A 19,990-nucleotide genomic window follows, 5' to 3' on the forward strand; every position below is an offset into this window, starting at 1 on the left:
AATCCCAAGAATTTCGAAACGGGCAAACATTACCCCCCATTGGCGCCCTATAGGTGTTCATTTCTAACGTATCATTCGAATTCCGATCTTCTTTAAACAAACCCAATGAAACGATTTCTAGTACGAAATAAAGACAATAATATTTGTCAACTTCCTTGGCATGGATGTGGGTCAGTTACTGCGGCACTTGCTGCAACGTGCCTTCCCTGATTAGCACCTATTCAGGCGTGCTATATACTTATGTTTTCCCTCCTAGTTCACGGCTCAATTTTAAGGTATCCACAGATAACCAGTTCTGAGCATGCCACTTTCCCAACTGGACCATTCAAAATGATCGCAACTTTTACTTGTTTAAAAATGGATTTTCAGTTTTACCATACATACATATATTTCATACAATAATTGCAAGTCTTTTAAATGTTAGTACACAAAGTTATCTCTCATTAAAACAAGGAACTGGAAACAAACCGTTTTAGAAACAAGAATAACAAATGTGTTTCGTTACTCGATGGGGGTGTCACAAACTAAATTAAGCACGTGGAAGTACAAATGGGTAAAATAACGAGGCTGAACCTAAAGACAAGTCGAACAAATGCTGGCAGAAGCAGCCACGGTTATGAATACCCCAATGGTTAGTCTGAATCGTAAAAGTAATAAGAAGAAGCGTGTTGAGTGATGGTGTTATATACAGCCTTGGCACTAAGTACATGTGAAACATTGGCGTCTTTTCGTTTGGTAAGTCTTAGCCGTGATTCTTAGAAGGGCGAGTTCATGCCCAATTTGGTGCCAAAGTCAAGACGCGCCCGACGTTGATAGCGCGCGTTGACCCTAAAAAAAGAGACAAGTAAACAATTAATAGTTGCACGCAAAAGTAAGCAGTTACCACCCACTTGTTCTCCTGGAACTTGGCCAGCTCACTGACAATCATGCTCAGCAAACTGCCGCCAAATAAGACCAACAAGGCCACCCACAGGTTCGGCAGCTGTCCCCAGAAATCCTCCAGAACCAGTTGCAAGGCGTAGATCACACCATGGAACAGGACCAACAACAAACAGGTAACAGCCCAGATACGATTAGTAAATGGATTGCGCTGCCAGAGCGCATGATCGCGATGCACAAATGTGAAAGAAATGAAAACTGAAAGGATTCAGATAAGGTTATCAGAAGTTTGCAAATGTGCGTTAAGTTCCTTTACCGAAATGTAAGATTATGCCTAGTAAGGCAGAGCTTCGAGCTAAGTAAAGATATTGATAAAAGTCCTGATCATCATCATCGTCTATTTCTAACTCAGGTGCTTCTGTAGCTTCTGGAGCGGCGCTCGATTGAGGCTCAGATAAGAACATCCAGTGGGAAACGAGCTGTAACAAATATTTATTCACACAATAGTTCTGTTCTTCGAATTCAAAGATAACACATCTTACCATAGATACGACAAGAACGATAAACTTGCAGCCATAGCACCACATGACAAAGGCAAAAGCGCGCGTATCGTAGTCCGTTTGCTTTTTGCTGGTCGCCCGATTCATGATCTTGGGATCCACGTCAATGTGGGCAAGCGATATGGCTATTAGCGGCACCGGCACGCACATCAGATAAATACCGAGCAGCGGGGTGAGAAGTGGTGGCAGCGAGAGGCACGCGCACAGCACGTTCAGAATGGAGATGGAGCCAGCGCAGCAAGCCCAGTACTGGATGCAGTTCCACAGGCCGAGAGAGAAGCGACGTGACAGCTCAATTATGGCCACCAGCGAAAGCGGGTCGTCACGGCAAACGGCAATGGAACAGGGCAGGGAGTTGAGCAGTCGGCTTAGATACAGTGGCGAAATGGTGTGAGCGGGCGACTGCATGGCACATCCCTGAAGGCCGCCCTCCAGCAGTTCCTCATCATCATTGCCCTTGGATTTCCCAGACTGTCGTTGCCACATCAGTTTATTGTGCTGGATATTGGCTTCCGTGTAGGCGTCCACATCCTGGCACACCTGTGGATACAATGGCTCCACGGCTATACTGCAATCGGCCTGCAGGAAAATGTCCGCATTGGCATTGCTGGCCGAGCTTCCCAAGCAGACAACAATCTCGCCGTAGGACTGCATGATGTCCAGCATTTGGCGGGTGGCCTCCGCCGAGCAGTCGGTGAAAAGAGAGACCTGCAAAGGCACGTTGTCAACCTGCTCCAAATGAGGTCTAATGTTTTCAATGCCTCTTGGCAGCTTCGCCCTGTTGGACATGTCAAAGTTGATAGGTGCACTCTGATCCGTGCTTTCGGTGAGCGTGCTTAACGAGCGGCAGTTTTCATCCATAGCGGAGTCCAGCGAATGGCGCTGCTTATGCTTGTTGGGATCGGGTTCCCCATCCAGTTCGGAATCTTCGGGTACATTTTTCTTTGGGGAACTATCTTGCGAGCTGTTCTTGCTGCTCTCGCCTTCCGGGGAACGGGGATCTTCACTGTTAAGCGCTACGTTCAGTGGATTGCACTCATCCGGGTTGGAAATGGCACCGGGAGCTGAAGAACTAAGGGTTTTCGAGGACTCCAGATTGTTTGGCGGCCCCAAAAGGTAACTTATTTCTGGGCCGTCACCTACAATTTCAGTGGTTTTAGCTGCAGGTATGGATTCAGATTCGGATTCAGATGCAGTGGCAGGTGCGGGTGCGGGGGGCGATATGTACATGACTTTGGCACTGGGATGATGGTTGTTCTCATGGTCTGTTGTGGTGGTGGTGGCAGTGGTTGAGGTGGTGGCTTGGGGTTTACCAATATGTTCCGGCAACTCCTTGGCTTTGGCAGTGGCTCGATCCTTCTCGTTGTCCGGCTCTGGTTCGCTTAGCAGCGAGATGTGGCAGTTCCAGCCGGACTCTAGACCCATTTTTTCAGAGAAGACACGCGAGCGCAGTTCGTTCTCTTTGCTAAAATGCACAAATCGGATGCAGGCCCGTTCCAGATGCTCGACCAGCCGTACGATATCGTTTTGAGCCTGATACTGCATTGTCACCATGCCGATGAACACCTGGTGGCACTGCATCTCGAAGCAGCCCTCCACATCGTTGCACTCATCGTCCTTGCTCTCCGAGAATAACAATGAATCCGTGCTAATGCTGTGGCTCAGCTTGACGTGGTGCCCACCCTGAAAGTCGCAGTGGGTCTTATCCACGTGCTGCATGCGCAGCTTCGACTCCGGCGGTAGCTCCAGATATAGGCATTCACCGCCGCTCCGCTGGGGGCCACTCAGGGCTCCATGGATGCCATGCCTCAGTGGGCGATAGGCGAAGGCCGTGCAGTAAGAGGTCAGAGCACTGCGCTGGTAAAAGTCCAACGCCCGCTTGCGATCCTGAGGGGACAGTGGACGCAGATCGATGCCATCCCAAAAGTCGTCGCAGCAGTCCAGGATGATATCGGCCGTTCCCTGTGTGAAGAGAGACAAATAGCCACCCGGGTTCTCGCGCATAACCACGGACAATGAGTGCGGAAACGGAACCTTCACCTTGGTGGACAGCTGCAGCTGCCGGGCGAAACGAATGTCCCTTCGCACCACATCAGGTTGCTGTAAGGTAGAGCCAAATTTTAATAGTTGCCATTAAATGCTGATGATTTGTTTGTAGTGTTAATTTTTATAATAGAATACAAAATTCCGGAATGGATCAAAAACTATATTTTTATAGTCTTCTATTTTTAATCCCTAGCTAATGGGAAATTCCGGAATTAAGTTTCGCATATAAAACCATTAAAAACAGCACGATTCACATAAATACCAAGTTCCCGAGACTCACCAAATGCCGGTAGCTGGCCAGTTGACCCTCCAGCGCGAACCGATCCGTGGCATGGTCGGTGAATCCAATCTGCTTGGCCAGCTCGCAGAGGCAGCGTCTGTTTATAGAGAACAACCGATTAGAACTGGTTCCCACTAACGCTGGATGCGACAACGGTACGTGAGCATGCAGGCAAGCGTGGCGGGCAGAGGTTGGCGGATGGGGCGGTGGCGGGAATGGGGCGACTATATTTAAGCGTTCTTGAATGTTTGTTACTTAAAATAGCAGGCCAATGGGGATGGGCGAGGAGGCGAAGGAGATCGATTTACGAGTACAAACAAATTAATAGAGGTAGAATAATAAGTACAAGGTTTATGTGTCGACATTGCAGTTAGTTCAAAGGCTCGAATGGAATATGGGAAATTATAGAGCAAAACGATTACGGAATAGCGAGTTACTGGAAATCAAAAATACTTTTTTCTTACGCTTTCAATTTTTTAAATCATTACCAATCGCTTGTGTTTGTTTTGTGGGGGAAATCGTCCAATGGGATTCAAAAATCAAAAATACCCAAAGCAAAGACTAATTTGATCGGGCTGGCTTTGGATGCAATGATATGCAATACCATTTTGGAGAAAATCATTAGACTATATAAGTAGTTGTTTTGTGGTCGAAGCAATCGACCCATATATATATATATATATGATTTGGTTAGACAGAAACTAACGATGAGTATGGCAATGAACTACGTACCCATGCAAAAAGCTTTTACTCGACTCAATGAGTGCATACGCATACCGATTAGTCACAGGCACCAGATCTTTGTCGAGCATGGCCACGGCGGTTACATGGCCGCAGAACTGTGCGTAGTGCTCGTGGGTGAGCGGTGAACAGGTGTTCAGCAGAATGGCGAGACCTAGATTAATTGGATTACGTTAGGAAGTTCATTAAACTTAATTTGAGTCTCAGGTTTCACCCAGTGGCTTCAAGGACTTGATGTGCGCCTTCCATTCGTGGTCGTCAAATTCCAGTCGGAAAGGGCAGTGTTGGTCGTGCGTAAGGTCCAAGACTTCAGCCACTATCCCACGCTCCTTGTGATCCTCATCCACATCCGGTACATCGTCACTTTCACTCGTTGACGACGACTGACTGCCTGCGCCATCCTCGCGTGATTCCTCGTCGGTGTTGTGCAGAAAAAATACCTTTTCGGCTGTGGGATTGGGCCACGATAGAATGCCCTTCTTGTCCACACAGCAGAGCGCCGAAATGGAGCCCAGAACCTGTACAAGATTCGCTGAGCGAGGCAGGAGTTCACTGTCTCCCCGCCATAGCTGCATCCAGATGCGGAACACATTAGAACGAAGCATCGACACATTCTGATAGTCGTACGATGGCGTGTCCAGATCCTCCTCAAACGATTTGCTTGTACTCCTCTCCAGGGCGGCCTGTGGCGTTTTAAGGAAGCACTGCAACCGCGCAATACCCCACAGATTCATGGATATCCACATAAGCGGAAAGATCAGCGGCAATAGCGGAATAATGGCCGCCGCTGGGGATTCGATGAGCACAAAGCGCCAGTTGTGCTTCTCGTCGGTGGGCAGGCCGTAACCGTGGAGGCGTAGTAGACCCGAGATGAGCGTGATAACCAGGGCACTAATGAAGCCCCACTGTTGTATGTATTTGGTGACCAGCTAACCGACGTAAACAGAGATAAGAACGGGTTATAATTTCTTTCGAAGATCTTCTTACCAGATATCGCTGCTGATTATAGATGGTGGGCGGTCGCTTCAGGGAGTTTTTGAGGCAAACGGTAAGATTGTCCAGGTAGGGTGTGCTCTCCAAACTGCAAACGAGATCGGGCAGTGGAGGGCGAGCGACTGGCTTAACGGGAGGATCCCCATGGGGGGTTGCTCCATAGATTTCATTTGCCGAAAATAATTTGTTCGTTTCCAGTTCGTGACAGGGACCGGGAGAAATGTGCCCCGGTCGCAGGACGATGTGATCTCCACGCACCAACAAGGCCCAGGGCAGGTTTACGATTTTCCCATCGCGATAGGTCCACTGTAGGGATACGCAGGGCGACATTGGATTGCTTAAGTGCGGATAGTTGGCCTGCTGCCAGTCGTCGCAGAAATGCTGCTCCGCCAATTGTAGTTCCGCCAGCACATGTCGCGTCTTCCGGAAAATCTCTGTGCGACGCAGGTTGTTCTCTCGGACCACTACGAAGAGGTCTAGCGATAAGATGGCCAGCAGGCACAGAGCGGGCCACAGCATTCCGGTGATGAGGAGTGCTCCACTGGCCAGCAGACTGGCACCAATGGAGAGCCAGCCCAGTGGGCTATCATAGCGCTTCACAAAAGCCGCCCGCAACTTTCGATAGGAGCTGTGGATATGGGGGATTGCCTATTATCAGTACATTTCACCGGATATGCATTGACTCACCTCTCGGCGCCGTACAGCCGCTCGTGTTCCAGCAGCACCCGTTCAATCTCCTCATGCAGACGCCGCAGCGCCACCTTTGTGGTAAGACCGCGCTGCGAGTGCTCCGGACTCGTCCGCTTCTCCGGACTATCCGCCCGCTTCGCTGCCATTTTCCTCGACGTGCTCCTGCGGCTGCAGTTCAAGAATTCGCGTCCGCCTACAGCATAGTTTCCAAAATTTGCGTCTGTTTAGATTTGGGTTCGCCGATCAAGTGTTCGCGACAGCCATCAGCGGAGAATACGGTCACTCCAACTGAGGGATGGCCATTCCAGCGGTTTTCAAGCCACATCTAGCTCGTTTTTCTCTAGCTGTTTTTATACTTCGGACTTTTAAACTTAATTTAGCTGCGGAAAACTTTCAAAATCATTTACTATGACACAAAATTTAAATTACTTAGAGAAAACTTGTTGGTTGTTTTTGGAGTTTGTCTTTATTTCATTAAAATCACAAGTTGATAACAAACGTTTTGAAACTGCATTTTAAACGCTCTGCTACAGATTTCAAAAATCAATTTGTAACATAAACAAACATTCTTAAAAACTACAGTTTAAATTCAATGGAATTCAAAATAACACCAACTTAAAATCCAAACATTCTCGTTGCTCACGTTATCCCAGCTTTGTATGTTCAATGAATATTGTGTATATGTTTGTATGAAATCAAAAATAATGCTTGCCTTGCATTTTTTAAGTAATAAAAGTTTCCGAAGAATACGAAATGTAAACAAGGAAACTGTCTTAGATATTTAATTCCTGAGCTTCATTTAGTGCGCTGATAATTCGGTATTCTAAAAAAAATAATATAATATAATGCTGGATAACCATTCTTAGATATATGTACATACATACCATGGTATATACACAAGCAGATCCAAATTACTGTGTTTGGTTTGGTAGAACGTGACGACCGAAGATAAAGCGAATATGTTGGACATTCGCTGCCTGTCGGCAAATCGGGCAGCTCTCACTTCGCATTAGATAATTTCGAATGCACGAGTGGCCGAATAGATGGCCACATGCCAGAGAGACGACCCGATGGTCTCCATCCGCGTCCCAGGTCACCCAGCATATGGAGCATGTGATGCTGTCCTCGTTGTTCTCCACCAGACTCTGCCTCTGTGCCTCCATTTGTTGAAGATGCACTTGCTCCTGCCCTTCGAGATCCACAAGCAATTGGCGTCGCAATGCCTCCTTTTGGCAAATTTCATGCTGCGACTCCGATATGATGACCTGCATAGAACGGATCTGCTGATCCTGTTTAGCCACCATACCTTTGTAACTGGACTCCTGCTCCTCCAATTTCAGTACCATCCCATCACGTTCAATCGTGAGTTGATCCTTTTGCAATGTAACGAACTGAAGGTCGTGAGTCAACTGTTCAACGGTCCTCCTGAGTTCCAGGTCCCGATCTATCAACAAATGTATTTTATTCTGAGTTTCCTCCAGTTTGGCTTTCAGGGTTTGAAACTCGTCGTCTAGCATCTCACCTAGTTGATCCAGCTTCAGTTTAAGTTTTTCCTTCAGGGAATTGACAGAAATCAGCTGCATTTTCAAAGCCGTAGCAGCCACGTCGCTTTCCATGCACAAATGATTGTTCCACTGTAGCAGCCATTCAACTTGTTCCGCAGCGTAGGCGTCCTCAGGATCGAAAGAATCATTGTGAATCAAATCAGAATCCATGGCGCTTAGGTAGTTTATCAGTAGTAATCTTTTCGACGAATTTGATTTTCTGGGAATCCCTTGATTTGATTTCCACTTAACGTCGACTATGTATTTGGAAAATATGCACAGTAACCCTAGAAAGCAGAAATTAGTATTACTTTTTATTGTTCTTGTCTATTTAATATTTGTTTGACTAATAATTGCTTATCTTTTAAATACGAACTTTGCAAGGTTTTTACAATCCCAGACCACCGTCAAAATGAAAGTGAACGTCAATTGCATTTCTGGCGGCTTAGGTTGTTATCGATAACCGATATATATGGCGGGGTAATAAGTGGGCCGCAACTTAAGGTCACACTATTAGCTGCCGTATTTTTTTTGTCGATGTAAACGTTTATTGTATTTAACAGATAACACATAAAGCAGCCAATGGATTCCAAACTAGATGTAAGTACAAATATAGAAAAAGAAATTTTCATTAATATATTTCACGCCATCCTAGATGTTTGAGGACGTGAACACGTCGCCTTCCTTGGAGGGCGACATGTCGATTCCTGGCAAGAGAACCACAACTGCTACGTCTGCGAATGGAGTGCCGGATTACAACACCCTGGACGAGCCCATCCGGGAGACAGTGCTGCGGGACATCCGGGCCGTTGGCATCAAGTTCTACCATGTCCTTTATCCCAAGGAAAAGTCCAGTCTACTCCGCGATTGTGCGTCATCATCTGTGCTTTATGCTTTCGTGGGCAGTTTTCTAATGTGTTTACCTACTTTTTCAGGGGATCTGTGGGGGCCACTGGTTCTGTGCACCTTCATGGCCACCATTCTGCAGGGCTCCTCCTCCGCTGACAGCATGTCCGACAACGGACCCGAGTTCGCCCAGGTCTTCGTCATCGTCTGGATAGGAGCGGCCATAGTCACACTCAACTCCAAGCTGCTGGGCGGCAATATGTAAGATAGGTCCTGAGCTTGAACAATAGGTTGATTGTAATGCACCCAATCTCCTCCAGCTCATTCTTCCAATCCGTCTGCGTGCTGGGCTACTGTCTCACGCCAGTGGCCATCTCGCTGATTGTGTGCCGAGTAATTCTGCTAGCAGCCCAGACGCGCCTGCTCTTCTTTCTGCGCTTTGTGACCACCACCATGGGCTTTGCCTGGGCCACCTACGGTATGATTATAAATTAATCAAATGTTGGAAGAGTTTTGTAATGGTTATATTCCCTTTAGCTTCCTTTGTTTTCCTGGGTCAGAGCCAGCCGCCTCATCGCAAACCACTGGCTGTCTACCCCATCTTTCTGTTCTTCTTCATCATCTCGTGGCTCGTCCTGTCCCACAATTAGTGCAATACGTGACGCTTTGCTTAGTGATTAGTTTGTAAAGAAAACAGTGCACGTTCCATAGCGTAACCAAAAACAAAAATCCGAAATCAATTGTACATTTCTTTAAGCTACGATTCCGTTTTCTTTATTCTTAAAATCTTACAAGTTATCTGAGTTACGAGGTTGCCAATGCAAGCACTGAAATGGGGGCTCACACCTCCAGGTTGTTCGCCGATGAGGCCACCTCCAGGGACATCTGCATCTGGACACCGTCGCCCTTGGTGGGCCTGTAGGTCAGCGAGTTGGCGCGCGCCTTGCGTCCCATGAAATGCCGTTCCACCCATTTCAGCAGCGTGTACACGGAGTCTGTGGATGGCAGTCGGTGATCTGCAGCGGTCTTCACGATGTCCGACGATGTCACACGGAATGTTCGCGCCATTCCCTTGAGAGCCTGTTGAGGAAATTCAGTCAAAAATGAAATCCCTGCCAGCTGAAAGGATTCCTTTTATAGATCACATACCACCATGGCATCTTCGTCTGTAAGATCGTCGCCCACATAGATAATCTTGATGCGCTCGTTCCAGTCAACGCCGAAGGATGTGCGCAGGATGTAGATCGAGGCACGACCCTTGTTCCACTGAACCGGCGGACGAGCCTCCAGTGCGCAATGCGCCTCCGTGGCCTTAAAGCCGTACTTCTCGATCAAGGAGCGCGCCTTGTCCACCATCGCTCCCCTCAGGTGGTTGGGCGTCTCGCGATAGTGGAACGTCAGGAGCGCCCCCTTGTTCTCCACCCAGGCGCCGTCGCGGCAAACAGAATCCTGCAGAGCCTTCAGCAGATCACTGACCTTCTTTTCGTACTCCATGGGCATGGGGTGCACGAACTTGCTGCCATCCGGATGAAGGATTTCCAGACCGTGATTGCCCGCATAGGTGATGCCCTCGATGCCAACCATCTTCTTCACATTGTCCACGTTTCGACCCGAGATGACGGCCACATAGACGTCCGAGTGGTTCGACAGCTTGTATAGCACATTCTTGATCTCCGGCGAGAGCGTGGCCAAATCTGGATGGGGGGCAATGGGAGCCAGAGTGCCGTCGTAGTCCAGCAGCAGAGCCAGCTTGTGGTTATAGCCGATGTATCTGTTGGATATAAAAACAGAATACTTACGGATTGCCCTTTGTTTTTAATCTATTTATCTACTCACTTCAGTAAGTAGTCATCGAAGTCGTCCACGGACACTGGCTGCATAATGGTGGTGCCCACATCGTCCATCTCCAGAGCGCCCACCGCCTTCAGGAAGCAACGCATCCAGTGGCTCACATCGCACTCGGCCTCCCGCCGGCGTAGGCGAGCCATCCGGAGCACGCGCTCATCCTCGGGCATGGTCAGCGCCCGGTGGATTACTTCGGCGGCCTCGTTCACCTCGTACGGATTGCAGAGCAGAGCCTCGTGCATCATCTCGCCGGCTCCTGCGAACGGTGAGATAACCAGCACGCCGGGCACCTCATTAATCTGGCAGGCCACGAACTCCTTGGCCACCAGATTCATGCCATCCCGAAGCGGAGTGACCAGGCAAACGGCCGCATCCCTGTACAAGGCTGCTAACTCGTCCTGGCTGACGTAGTCGTAGATGTAGCGGATCGGTGCCCAGTTGGCGGTGGTGAAGCGACCGTTGATGCGGCCCACCAGTTGGTCTACCTCTTCCTTCAGCTCCCGGTACTCCTTGACATCCGTTCGCGACGGCACCGAGATCTGCAACAGGCTCACCTTCTCCTTATGCTGCGGATACTTCAGCAGCAGTGCCTCGAAGGCCATCAGGCGATGGACGAGGCCCTTGGTGTAGTCGAGTCGATCCACTCCCAGGATGATTTGCATTTTGGAAGTCTTCAGCACCTTGGGTGCGGTGGTGGCCAGGTTGACGAAGCGCTCGTAGGGAATGCCAATGGGGAGTGGACGAACACGCACAGTGCGACCGCCATGTTCCACGAGGAGATTGTTTCTGTCGACGCGGCAGCCGAGATTCCGTTGGCAGCAGTCTACGAAGTTCAGGCAGTAGTCCTGGATATGGAAGCCCACCAGGTCGCAGCCCAACATGCCCTTGGAACGAGAGGAAAAGATAGTTATTGGACGCCCACGCAGAAGGAAACCATGCTCACCTGCAGGAGCTCATCGGACCAGGGCAGCAGGCGGAAGATGTCCCACGGCGGGAAGGGGATGTGCAGGAAGAAGGCCAGCCGACAGGGCAGGTTCTTCTCCTCGGCATGCTCGCGCACCCAATTGGCGGCCAACATGAGATGGTAGTCGTGGATCCACACAATCGGAGGGCTCTTCTCGCTACCCTGATTCTTGGCCAGGCATTTCTCCAGCGCCTCAATGGTTCGCACGGCAAAGTGCTTGTTCACCGTCACATAGTCGTGCCAGTGCTCTCCTCCAAAGTTGGCTCGACCCGGCATCGAGTGGAATAGCGGCCAGAAGATCTTGTTGCAGCATCCATTGTAGTAGCTGTCGAAGATCTTGGAATCGATGTTCACGGACACCACCTGCTCGGACTTGAGTCCAGCGGTGGGAGTCTGATCGTTGGGATTGGACTCTGGAATGGCCTCGTTGGGATCCTTCAGATGGATACCCGACCAGCCCACCCAGAGGCCGCTGCCCTTGATCACCACCGGACACACTGCGGTCACCAGACCTCCAGCGCTGTAACATAGAAGAAAAGGCTTTTAGCATAGGCCATCATATCACCAATTTTTTATAAATGGGTATACCTTTGGTATAATTGTGGAGTGGTGTCTTAAAATCTCTCATAACTTGTTTTTAGTGAATATAAGATACAATTTTTGACCTAACTTCCCCTTTAACTTTACTTTTATCGTACATTTGAGAAATTTGATTGAAATACTTAAAATTTCTAAATTATTATAAAACTGCTAAAAATGTGGCCTTATAACTAGAACCACCATTTGATGGAAAAGAAAGACACTGTGATGTAAACGTGCCGTTCCTTTCCAACGATTGAAAGACGTAATCAGGTGTACCGGACAGAATGGCTGAGTGTGTGTGTTGGTGAGGACCCAGCCCATTTTGTGCAGAGTGCATGACACCCGGGAACCTGATAAGAAGTCGCCCATTAAGCCAGCGATTGTAAACAAGCTCTGGACCCAGCTCAGCTCCGGTCCATCTCGTCCCGTCCGGAGACAATCTGGAGCAGCGAAATGGGAGGCCCAAAAGAAACTCATTCCTGGCATAGGTCGGAAGCGTAGCTCCATCACGAAGCAATTTCATTCACGTGACTCCACATTTCAGTGTCAGGTTCAGTCTCCACTGGGCGACCACAGCCTCGTTATAACGCCTCCAGTATTGACCCTTTTGCCAGACACTCGAAAGGGTCAAAAACGCGTAACGAACCTCGCTGATAAGGCCCGCCATTATTATTGAATTTGTTTTCTAACTCAAAGCCCAGACTTCGGTTGGTCCAACACATCACATCTCGACTCGATTCGATTCGATTCGCCTCCCTACATCCCTCCCCCTCTGTATGTTTTGCACTGATAAGATTGAAAGCCTAGCGGAGATCAAGATGAACCGAAATATAGGTATGTCACATAGTTGGATCGGTAATGGGATGGGGGACTGGGTGGCGGCTGTCGGGCGGCTTATCTTCAATGCAAATTGTGGGCCTGAGGATCGAACTGGGTTACTTGGGGATTTTCGGGAGTGCGAAGAACATGGAAATTGGCCCTGTTCGAGCTTTGGGTCCCCAATCCCAGAGAGAGTTGATAAGCGTGCTTACGAAACCATCGGAAATTTCGTATTATTTGATCTCATGACTGTTCAAAACTTTCCTTTGTTTGAATTTGACTTATTTTTCTATTAGCGAAGCCCTATTTCCGGATTAAACTGTGCACCTAGGTTGATTAATGAAATGTGGCTCTGTGTTTGTATTAGATCATAAAAAATATAGGATCTTCAACTAACTATTTAAAAATGATTACTCGAAATACTTTTAAAGAAGTTTGATTATATAATGGATCTGTTTAGTTCGTTCTAAAGCAGTCGTTTTAATTTGTACTTTATAATTTCATTACGTAAGCCATAAACACACTTTTATATTTTTTAGCATATACTTTTTAAACAGCACTGTTTGATATTATTATTATTATCCAACTCACCTGGCCCTGCGTTCCAGCTCATCGGTTTTCGCATTCCGGATGAGCACAAATGGCAACCGATTGGATACCACGATGAGACTCGCCTTGGTGGAGGGCTCCCCGGCATTGGTAACGATGATCTCCGTGTCGGGCATTGTGATCTTTGGTAAATTGGCTATAGAGAACTTGTACGAATCTTCTCTTGCAATCAAATATTAGCACATAATTTTTGGCCAGAACCGATGCGAATGCTCGCGAATGTGGATTTTGGACAACCGTCTGCTTTGAAACCAGGCTTATCAATGGTTCTTCCGAGGAGAGAGCGACCGTTTGCCAAATCCAATTCTATGTGCGGTGATCGAAGATTGAAGATTGCAGAGCAACTGGCCGAACCGAAGCCTCTGACTGTCTTCTTATCGATGCTTCTCCCAAATGCAATTCTACGTGGAAATGGTATTCGGTTTTCCTGGCAGCGGTTTTGAGTTTGCGGGTTTGTGGGTTTGTTGGTCTGTTGGTCGCGAGAGCCAGCAGCTCCGTACCCTGCCGAAAATAGACAAGCACTAAGCCAACTAGCCGCTCAAGTCGCACTTTTCTGCTAAAAATGAATGCCTCCCAGACAATCCCCTGCCCCTTCCCCATCTTGGGTTCCACAGTCCACTCTCCGGCTTATCAGAAAATCGTCCAGCTTTTGCTGCTTCTCCAGCTGATTACGTTTTTCCAACGACGGATGTGTGAGAAGCGAAACCTGACGGAGGAGAATTGCTGTCCGATTCTCCGTTGGTTGCTCCTGTCATGGGTTGTCAACTGACCAACTGGACATTGTCATCCTTGGAAAGGGGTTGGGGTGGCCATGGTGATCTGATCTGATTTGATCTTTGGGAGCCACAGTTTACACATCGCAGCTAGTTTTCTAGAATTAACTGGCCGCGCCTGGTATATTATCAGCTCGGGAACATTTCACGGCAACGGCGGCCAGAGCCTCCTCCCCCCAAACACCAACCATACCCATCCTCATCCCCACCCCACCTCAACGATGTTGTCTCTCAAAGCGATAAGTCAACAAATCGATGCTGTTGTTTACGCTCCGGGTTCTGCCTTATAAAGAACATCCGAATTGTACACAGATGATTTCTATTTTCGGTTCTCTATCGAAGTTGTCTGCAAACTAGACAGTTTTCTGCAAATCTAACCTTGTGGTGACCGTTGTATCCATATCTATATCCCAGGGGTTCATTACCGGGCGAATAGTTTTATTTAGAGCCGGTATTTACTTAGAGCCAGGAAAGATAAGTATAAGACTGATAGGAGAGTTGCAAACGCTATCTAGTGCATTTTAGTATCGGATTTACATCGGAGTGGTGCAAGGGATTACGCCTGGCCAGCTAATATATATATTATAAAATGGAAAACTTGGCTGAACTTGAACGCTTGATCATGTTTGGCATTCATGGGCTTATCACGATGCCCGTCTGGCGTTTTACGTGATTCTTGATAGTTGTCGTTGCTTTAGCCGGAATCTGCAATAACATTTTCGCATCGGGAGCACAAATTAGTCAGCTCCGCTGATCCATAAGTTGCACCGGTGCAGCAATGCGATGCGATCCGATCTGGTGATTGTGAGATAACCCGGCCGAAGGTCGCTCTATTACGGTTGGAATATTTATAGTTGCGGGATGTGGCTATTAAGCCGCAGACGTCTATAGTTTGACGTGATTAAACTGACGCAGGAGAAAATGTTTCGTGATGCAAGCAATTTGTTTAGAAAACAAACCCGTTTTAACGGTCGATAAGGCGGCCAGGCTGCCAGACAGCTCAAATAGCTAATTGGTGATAGCTAAAGATCGATAGTAGGCCGGTGTCAGCTCTATCCCATAGTGTGACCGTATATTCCCGCATTTGTTTACTATTTGTTTACAGCCATTATGGATCCTTCTATTATTGAGTTTATTGGCGAAAAGTGCATGATCAGCATTATACCGAACTTTTCCAACGAACCCCTGCATCTTATTTATGGATCTGTGGGTCCCTTCCGGGCGGGTTTTCCCGTCTTTGTGCCGCTGTGGATGGCCACGCATCTGCGCAAGCAACAAAAGTGCCGAATTGTGCCGCCAGAATGGATGGATATGGATATATTGGAGGAAATCAAGGAGGAAGAGAAGCGATCCAAGTATGTATGCTTAGGAATTGCCCTGCGTGAGCACATTTTAACTTCCTGTCACCTGTAGATTCTTCACCAAGATGCCTTGCGAGCATTACATGGTCGTGGCCCAGTTGGTCATGAGCACGGCGCCAGATGACGTCCCGCGTTGCGAGGAGCTGCGCACTGTGATTAAGGACATCTTCGACATACGCGAGTCCAAGCTGCGCACCTCAATCGATGCCTTTATCAAGGGAGAAGGCACCTACGCGAAGCTGGACAACCTGACTCTGCTGGAGATCCACAGTGTGCGGCCCATCCTACCCTATTCCCTGGACCACATTGCTCGATACCAGCGCACGGCCACCGCCTCCCAGAGGGACACCTCCATGCTGAGTGCCTCTATGGCGGGATCCAGTTCGGGACCCAATAGCAACTCTCTGTTTTCCCAGTGATTGTGTCATTGTAGAGCTGGTTCGAGTAAATAGAGATAGTGCTAAGCAAATTATTGGTGGCTTTTGTTTCCTCGCAGAAATAAAACCATTTTCAACTTCTTAAATTATGTATCAAAGCTTACAGAAAAGCTCAAACTATTAAACTAAGATTAAAGAGAATTATAAGAAATATTATATTTTGATAAGGCAATTTGAATTTCAATAACTTTCATTATCGATATGCAGTTATCTAACAGGACTGCGCTTAGCAGCACAATAACAGTTTCTGCTATCAGTTAATTGCACTCCATCCCTGGTTGTTCCACGAAAGAAAAATAACAACTTTTTATAATAAAATAAATTAATACGAATTATTAGCGATGAGCGAGGCTGCGGTTGGTGTAGAGGCGGAGGAGCGTATGGTGGCCAATAACAAGATTCACTTCACCAAGGAAGTGAAGCAGGTCATCGACAAGGTGAGTCAGTGCAACATATGTAAAACAACTCAATAAAAATCCCCTTAAAAGGTCCTCAAAACGGAGGATCCCATGGATGCGCCGGACTTCAACACCGTGGACTACATCAACCAGCTGTTCCCCAACGAGCAGTCGCTGGCGGGGATCGACGAGACCATTCAGAAGATGCAGTGCGAGGTGTCGCTGATTGATGACAACATCCGATCCGTGGTTCGTGGTCAGACGAACACTGGCCAAGATGGCCAGCTGGCACTCTGCGAGGCCCAGAAGGTTATCAGCTCCCTCTTTAGCCACATCATCGACGTGAAGACCCGGGCGGAGCGCACCGAGGAGATGGTCAAGGAGATAACCCGGGATATCAAGCAGCTAGACTGCGCCAAGCGCAATCTCACCGCTGCAATCACCACCTTGAATCACCTGCACATGCTGGTGGGCGGAATCGAAAGCCTGAACAAGCTGATCGAGCGGCGATCCTATGGCGAAATCCTCAATCCCCTACAGGCCATCACCGAGGTTAACCAGCACTTTCAGCAGTTCTCCGACATTGAGGAAATCAAGGTGAGTTCAGATTGTAAACCAAAATCTATTCCTAAAATAACTGCATTTAATTTCAGAATCTCTCGCAGAGCGTGGACAAAATCCAGGTAACACTGGCGCAGCAAATCACCGAGGATTTCAAGGAGGCGTTTGCCGCTAAGCCTTCGGCACAAAACCAACACCGTTTGGGGCTTAATCAACTGGCCGATGCCTGCAAGGTGATGTCCGTGCTGGATCCCAAAGTGAAGAAGGAGCTGCTCAAGTGGTTTATTGCCCAACAGCTGGAGGAGTACACGCATCTGTTCCACGAGAATCAGGATATTGCCTGGCTGGACAAGATCGACAAGCGGTATGCCTGGCTTAAGCGGCATCTGCTGGACTTCGAGGACAAGTATGGCCCGGTTTTTCCGCTGGACTGGGAAGTCTCCGAGCGCATTACAGTGGAGTTTTGCCGGCAGACACGTGAGCAGCTGGCACAGATTATGTCCAAGCGCACCAACGAGATCGATGTTAGACTACTTTTGTTCGCCATCAACAAGACGCAGGCATTCGAACAGCTCCTCTCGAAACGCTTCACGGGTGTCACACTGGGAGCCAAGCCGACGGAGCAAGCAAGGGTGCTCACTGAGCCATCGTCCACGGACGCACTTGTGGGCGCGACCGTCTTCCACGATCAAATCGGGCAATGCTTCAAGCCGCACTTAGACATCTACATACGCAGCATCGACCGGAATCTCTCGGAGCTGATGGAGAAATTCGTAGAGATGTCTCGGGAACCGTACAAGTTTGCCGAGGCTAAGACGACCGTGTACCCCAGCTCCGGGGATCTTTTCGTCTTTTACAAGAAGTGCATGGTGCAGTGCAACCAACTGAGCAACGAGCAGCCCATGTATGACCTCGCCCTGGTGTTCAAGAAATATCTACGGGAGTACGCCTCCAAAGTGCTCGAGGGCAGTACACCAAAGCTGGTCCCAGCCACTACGGGGAGCTCCATCGGAAAGAGCGTCTCCTTGTTGACGCGCGACATGCAGAATTTGTCTACTGCCGCTGGCCAGGTGTTCCACAACTTTCTCAAGGAGGGAGACACGCAGCGATTTTCAAGGGATGACCTCGTGCGCATCTGCTGCGTTCTGACCACCGGTGAGTACTGTCTGGAGACTGTCCAACAACTGGAGGATAAACTGAAGGAAAAAGTGACTTCTGCCTATGTAAGCAAGATTGATATGAGCGAGGAGAAGGACGTCTTTCACCGGTGAGTTAAACAATGTTCATTATAATGGAGTCTATGCTTCATAACATTACATTCTTTTACCCTTACAGCATTATATCCAACTGTATACAGCTTCTGGTCCAAGATCTGGAGGCTGGCTGCGAAGCTTCGCTTCAGGCGATGGCCAAGGTGCAGTGGCAGCACATCAACAATGTGGGCGACCAGAGCGCCTTTATCAGCAGCCTCTGCGGCAACTTCAAGCAGACAGTGCCCACCATTAGGGACACACTGGCCAGTTCGCGAAAGTACTTCACGCAGTTCTGTCACCGCTTCGTGGCCGCTTTTATACCGAAGTTCATCAACGTGCTGTACCGCTGCAAGCTTACCCTTTCGGATGGATCCAATAATGTGCTGGGCTGCGAGCAGCTCCTGCTGGACACCCATTCACTGAAGACGGCTCTTCTGGAACTACCTTCGGTGGGATCGAGTGTAAACCGCAAGGCTCCCACCAGCTACACTAAAGTAGTGGTCAAGGACATGACACGGGCCGAGATGATCATCAAGGTGGTAATGACGCCAGTCCAACCACCAGCGCACTTTACCCAGCAAGTACTTAAACTGCTGCCCGACATTACCATTGCGGAGTACCAAAAGATTCTGGACATGAAGGCCGTCAAGCGGGTAGATCAGCTGCAACTTATTGATCTTTTTAAGCACACGGCGTCGGCAGCGGCAGTAAGTGGATTAATAGAGGCAACTGTTGGAGACGAAGACACCCAAGGCACAGAACCTGCAGCCCCAACCGCTGGAACCACTGACGATGCCGAACCCTCGACAGGAGCAACTGATTCCAGTACGACCACGGCGACAACGGCGTCTTCTTCCACACCCAAGCGTGCCTTTATCTTTAGCGTGGGCAGCTTCACCGGAAGCGCCGACAAGAACGCCGATGGCAGCTCGCAGACGGGCATCCGGAAACTGGAGAGCCTACTGAAGAAGCGCTTCCCCTAAGCGATATATATCTATCTGTGCTGAAAAATCATTCCATTGAGCTCGTTTTAGTTTGACAATATTGGTTAATGCTTATTTGCTTAATTTATTGAGCCTATTCGGTTTAAACGGTGTAATTAGGTTTGTAGTGACAAATGACACATTTAGTTCTGTAGTTTTGTATTATTTGCAATCCATCCACGTATTTAAAACATATTAATTAAATATTAGCCCCTGTGTTTAACGAAAACGAATAACTGGATTGGACTTGCATTGATTAAACATTTTTAATATTCGCGGCAAAAAGTATCAATACAAAAATCGATAATATTTCGATAGCAATAGGTCACAAGGTGGCTAGTGCACTTGCTTAATCGAGTGTCTTGGCAATTGTAAACAAACAAAACACAGGTGAGAACGTCTTTATTGTTTGATTACTTTCTATAACTTATTCCATTTTAGCAGCATGGAACTCCACCAGTTATATGCCAAAGAATGAGGTCGCCGAGGAGGATATTTCAGAAAAAGAAGTATCAGACTGTGAAATAAAGCAAGAGATCACTGAGGAATATCAGTTACAAGAAGCAGTCTACAAAATTACAAACTGTCACTGTGAGAAATCAAATAGTGACGAGGAAACGAAGAACGAACGAATTGAAGACGAATTACTCGATAATAAAGACTCGTTAAGTGTTGAGGATACGAACATTCAGTACCAAGACGATTACGTGGAACAGGAGGAGGATATTTGTGAAGAAGAGAGTAATAAGCCGTATAAGTGTCCTCACTGCCCGCAGAAATTCAGAAAGGAATCTGCTCTTCAATTGCACATCCACTCTCAAACGGG

General features: G+C 48.1%; 6 protein-coding genes across 10 annotated transcripts; 3 read left to right on the forward strand and 3 right to left on the reverse strand.

Annotated features, from left to right (window-relative positions):
* Positions 1 to 362: 362 nt before the first annotated feature.
* Positions 363 to 6,458, reverse strand: l(2)k05819 (transmembrane protein 94-like protein l(2)k05819). 3 transcript variants are annotated; one of them, XM_017089371.4, is made up of 10 exons: positions 6,187 to 6,458; positions 5,494 to 6,127; positions 4,721 to 5,435; positions 4,498 to 4,660; positions 3,766 to 3,862; positions 2,753 to 3,539; positions 1,422 to 2,578; positions 1,196 to 1,358; positions 891 to 1,137; positions 363 to 828 (listed from the first exon to the last, which is right to left on the reverse strand). In XM_017089371.4, the coding sequence occupies exons 1-10, from the start codon at positions 6,333 to 6,335 to the stop codon at positions 756 to 758; spliced, it is 4,185 nt and encodes a 1,394-aa protein (XP_016944860.2). In that variant the 5' UTR covers positions 6,336 to 6,458; the 3' UTR covers positions 363 to 755. The 3 variants fall into 3 exon arrangements, with proteins under 3 accessions (XP_016944860.2, XP_016944859.3, XP_016944858.3); XM_017089370.4 differs by having other exon boundaries at positions 1,422 to 3,539; positions 4,543 to 4,660; positions 6,187 to 6,457; XM_017089369.4 differs by having other exon boundaries at positions 1,422 to 3,539; positions 6,187 to 6,457.
* A 171-nt stretch (positions 6,459 to 6,629) lies between these two features.
* On the reverse strand, positions 6,630 to 8,250 carry LOC108019730 (E3 ubiquitin-protein ligase RFWD3). Of its 3 annotated transcripts, XM_017087675.4 has the most exons (4): positions 8,110 to 8,250; positions 7,712 to 8,020; positions 7,074 to 7,633; positions 6,630 to 7,012 (listed from the first exon to the last, which is right to left on the reverse strand). In XM_017087675.4, exons 2-3 carry the CDS (start codon positions 7,902 to 7,904, stop codon positions 7,101 to 7,103), a joined length of 726 nt encoding a protein of 241 aa, XP_016943164.3. In that variant the 5' UTR covers positions 7,905 to 8,020; positions 8,110 to 8,250; the 3' UTR covers positions 6,630 to 7,012; positions 7,074 to 7,100. The 3 variants fall into 3 exon arrangements, with proteins under 3 accessions (XP_016943164.3, XP_016943147.3, XP_016943156.3); XM_017087658.4 differs by having other exon boundaries at positions 7,074 to 8,020; XM_017087667.4 differs by having other exon boundaries at positions 7,070 to 8,020.
* On the forward strand, positions 8,193 to 9,339 carry LOC108019745 (protein YIPF6). The gene is made up of 5 exons (XM_017087688.4): positions 8,193 to 8,333; positions 8,389 to 8,602; positions 8,669 to 8,840; positions 8,900 to 9,057; positions 9,117 to 9,339. Exons 1-5 carry the CDS (start codon positions 8,316 to 8,318, stop codon positions 9,227 to 9,229), a joined length of 675 nt encoding a protein of 224 aa, XP_016943177.2. The 5' UTR covers positions 8,193 to 8,315; the 3' UTR covers positions 9,230 to 9,339.
* Tps1 (Trehalose-6-phosphate synthase 1) lies at positions 9,320 to 13,923 on the reverse strand. The gene is made up of 5 exons (XM_017087645.4): positions 13,381 to 13,923; positions 11,368 to 11,908; positions 10,416 to 11,308; positions 9,729 to 10,350; positions 9,320 to 9,659 (listed from the first exon to the last, which is right to left on the reverse strand). The coding sequence occupies exons 1-5, from the start codon at positions 13,512 to 13,514 to the stop codon at positions 9,420 to 9,422; spliced, it is 2,430 nt and encodes an 809-aa protein (XP_016943134.1). The 5' UTR covers positions 13,515 to 13,923; the 3' UTR covers positions 9,320 to 9,419.
* Positions 13,924 to 14,736: 813 nt separating this feature from the next.
* Psf2 (DNA replication complex GINS protein PSF2-like protein) lies at positions 14,737 to 16,125 on the forward strand. The gene is made up of 2 exons (XM_017071146.4): positions 14,737 to 15,526; positions 15,585 to 16,125. Exons 1-2 carry the CDS (start codon positions 15,282 to 15,284, stop codon positions 15,949 to 15,951), a joined length of 612 nt encoding a protein of 203 aa, XP_016926635.1. The 5' UTR covers positions 14,737 to 15,281; the 3' UTR covers positions 15,952 to 16,125.
* Positions 16,126 to 16,217: 92 nt separating this feature from the next.
* Positions 16,218 to 19,400, forward strand: Vps53 (vacuolar protein sorting 53). The gene is made up of 4 exons (XM_017090027.4): positions 16,218 to 16,406; positions 16,458 to 16,964; positions 17,021 to 18,195; positions 18,264 to 19,400. Exons 1-4 carry the CDS (start codon positions 16,311 to 16,313, stop codon positions 19,162 to 19,164), a joined length of 2,679 nt encoding a protein of 892 aa, XP_016945516.3. The 5' UTR covers positions 16,218 to 16,310; the 3' UTR covers positions 19,165 to 19,400.
* The last annotated feature ends 590 nt before the right edge of the window (positions 19,401 to 19,990 follow it).

The sequence above is a fragment of the Drosophila suzukii genome, chromosome 2L (genome assembly GCF_043229965.1).
Source record: "Drosophila suzukii chromosome 2L, CBGP_Dsuzu_IsoJpt1.0, whole genome shotgun sequence".
NCBI classification, from domain to species: domain Eukaryota; kingdom Metazoa; phylum Arthropoda; class Insecta; order Diptera; family Drosophilidae; genus Drosophila; species Drosophila suzukii.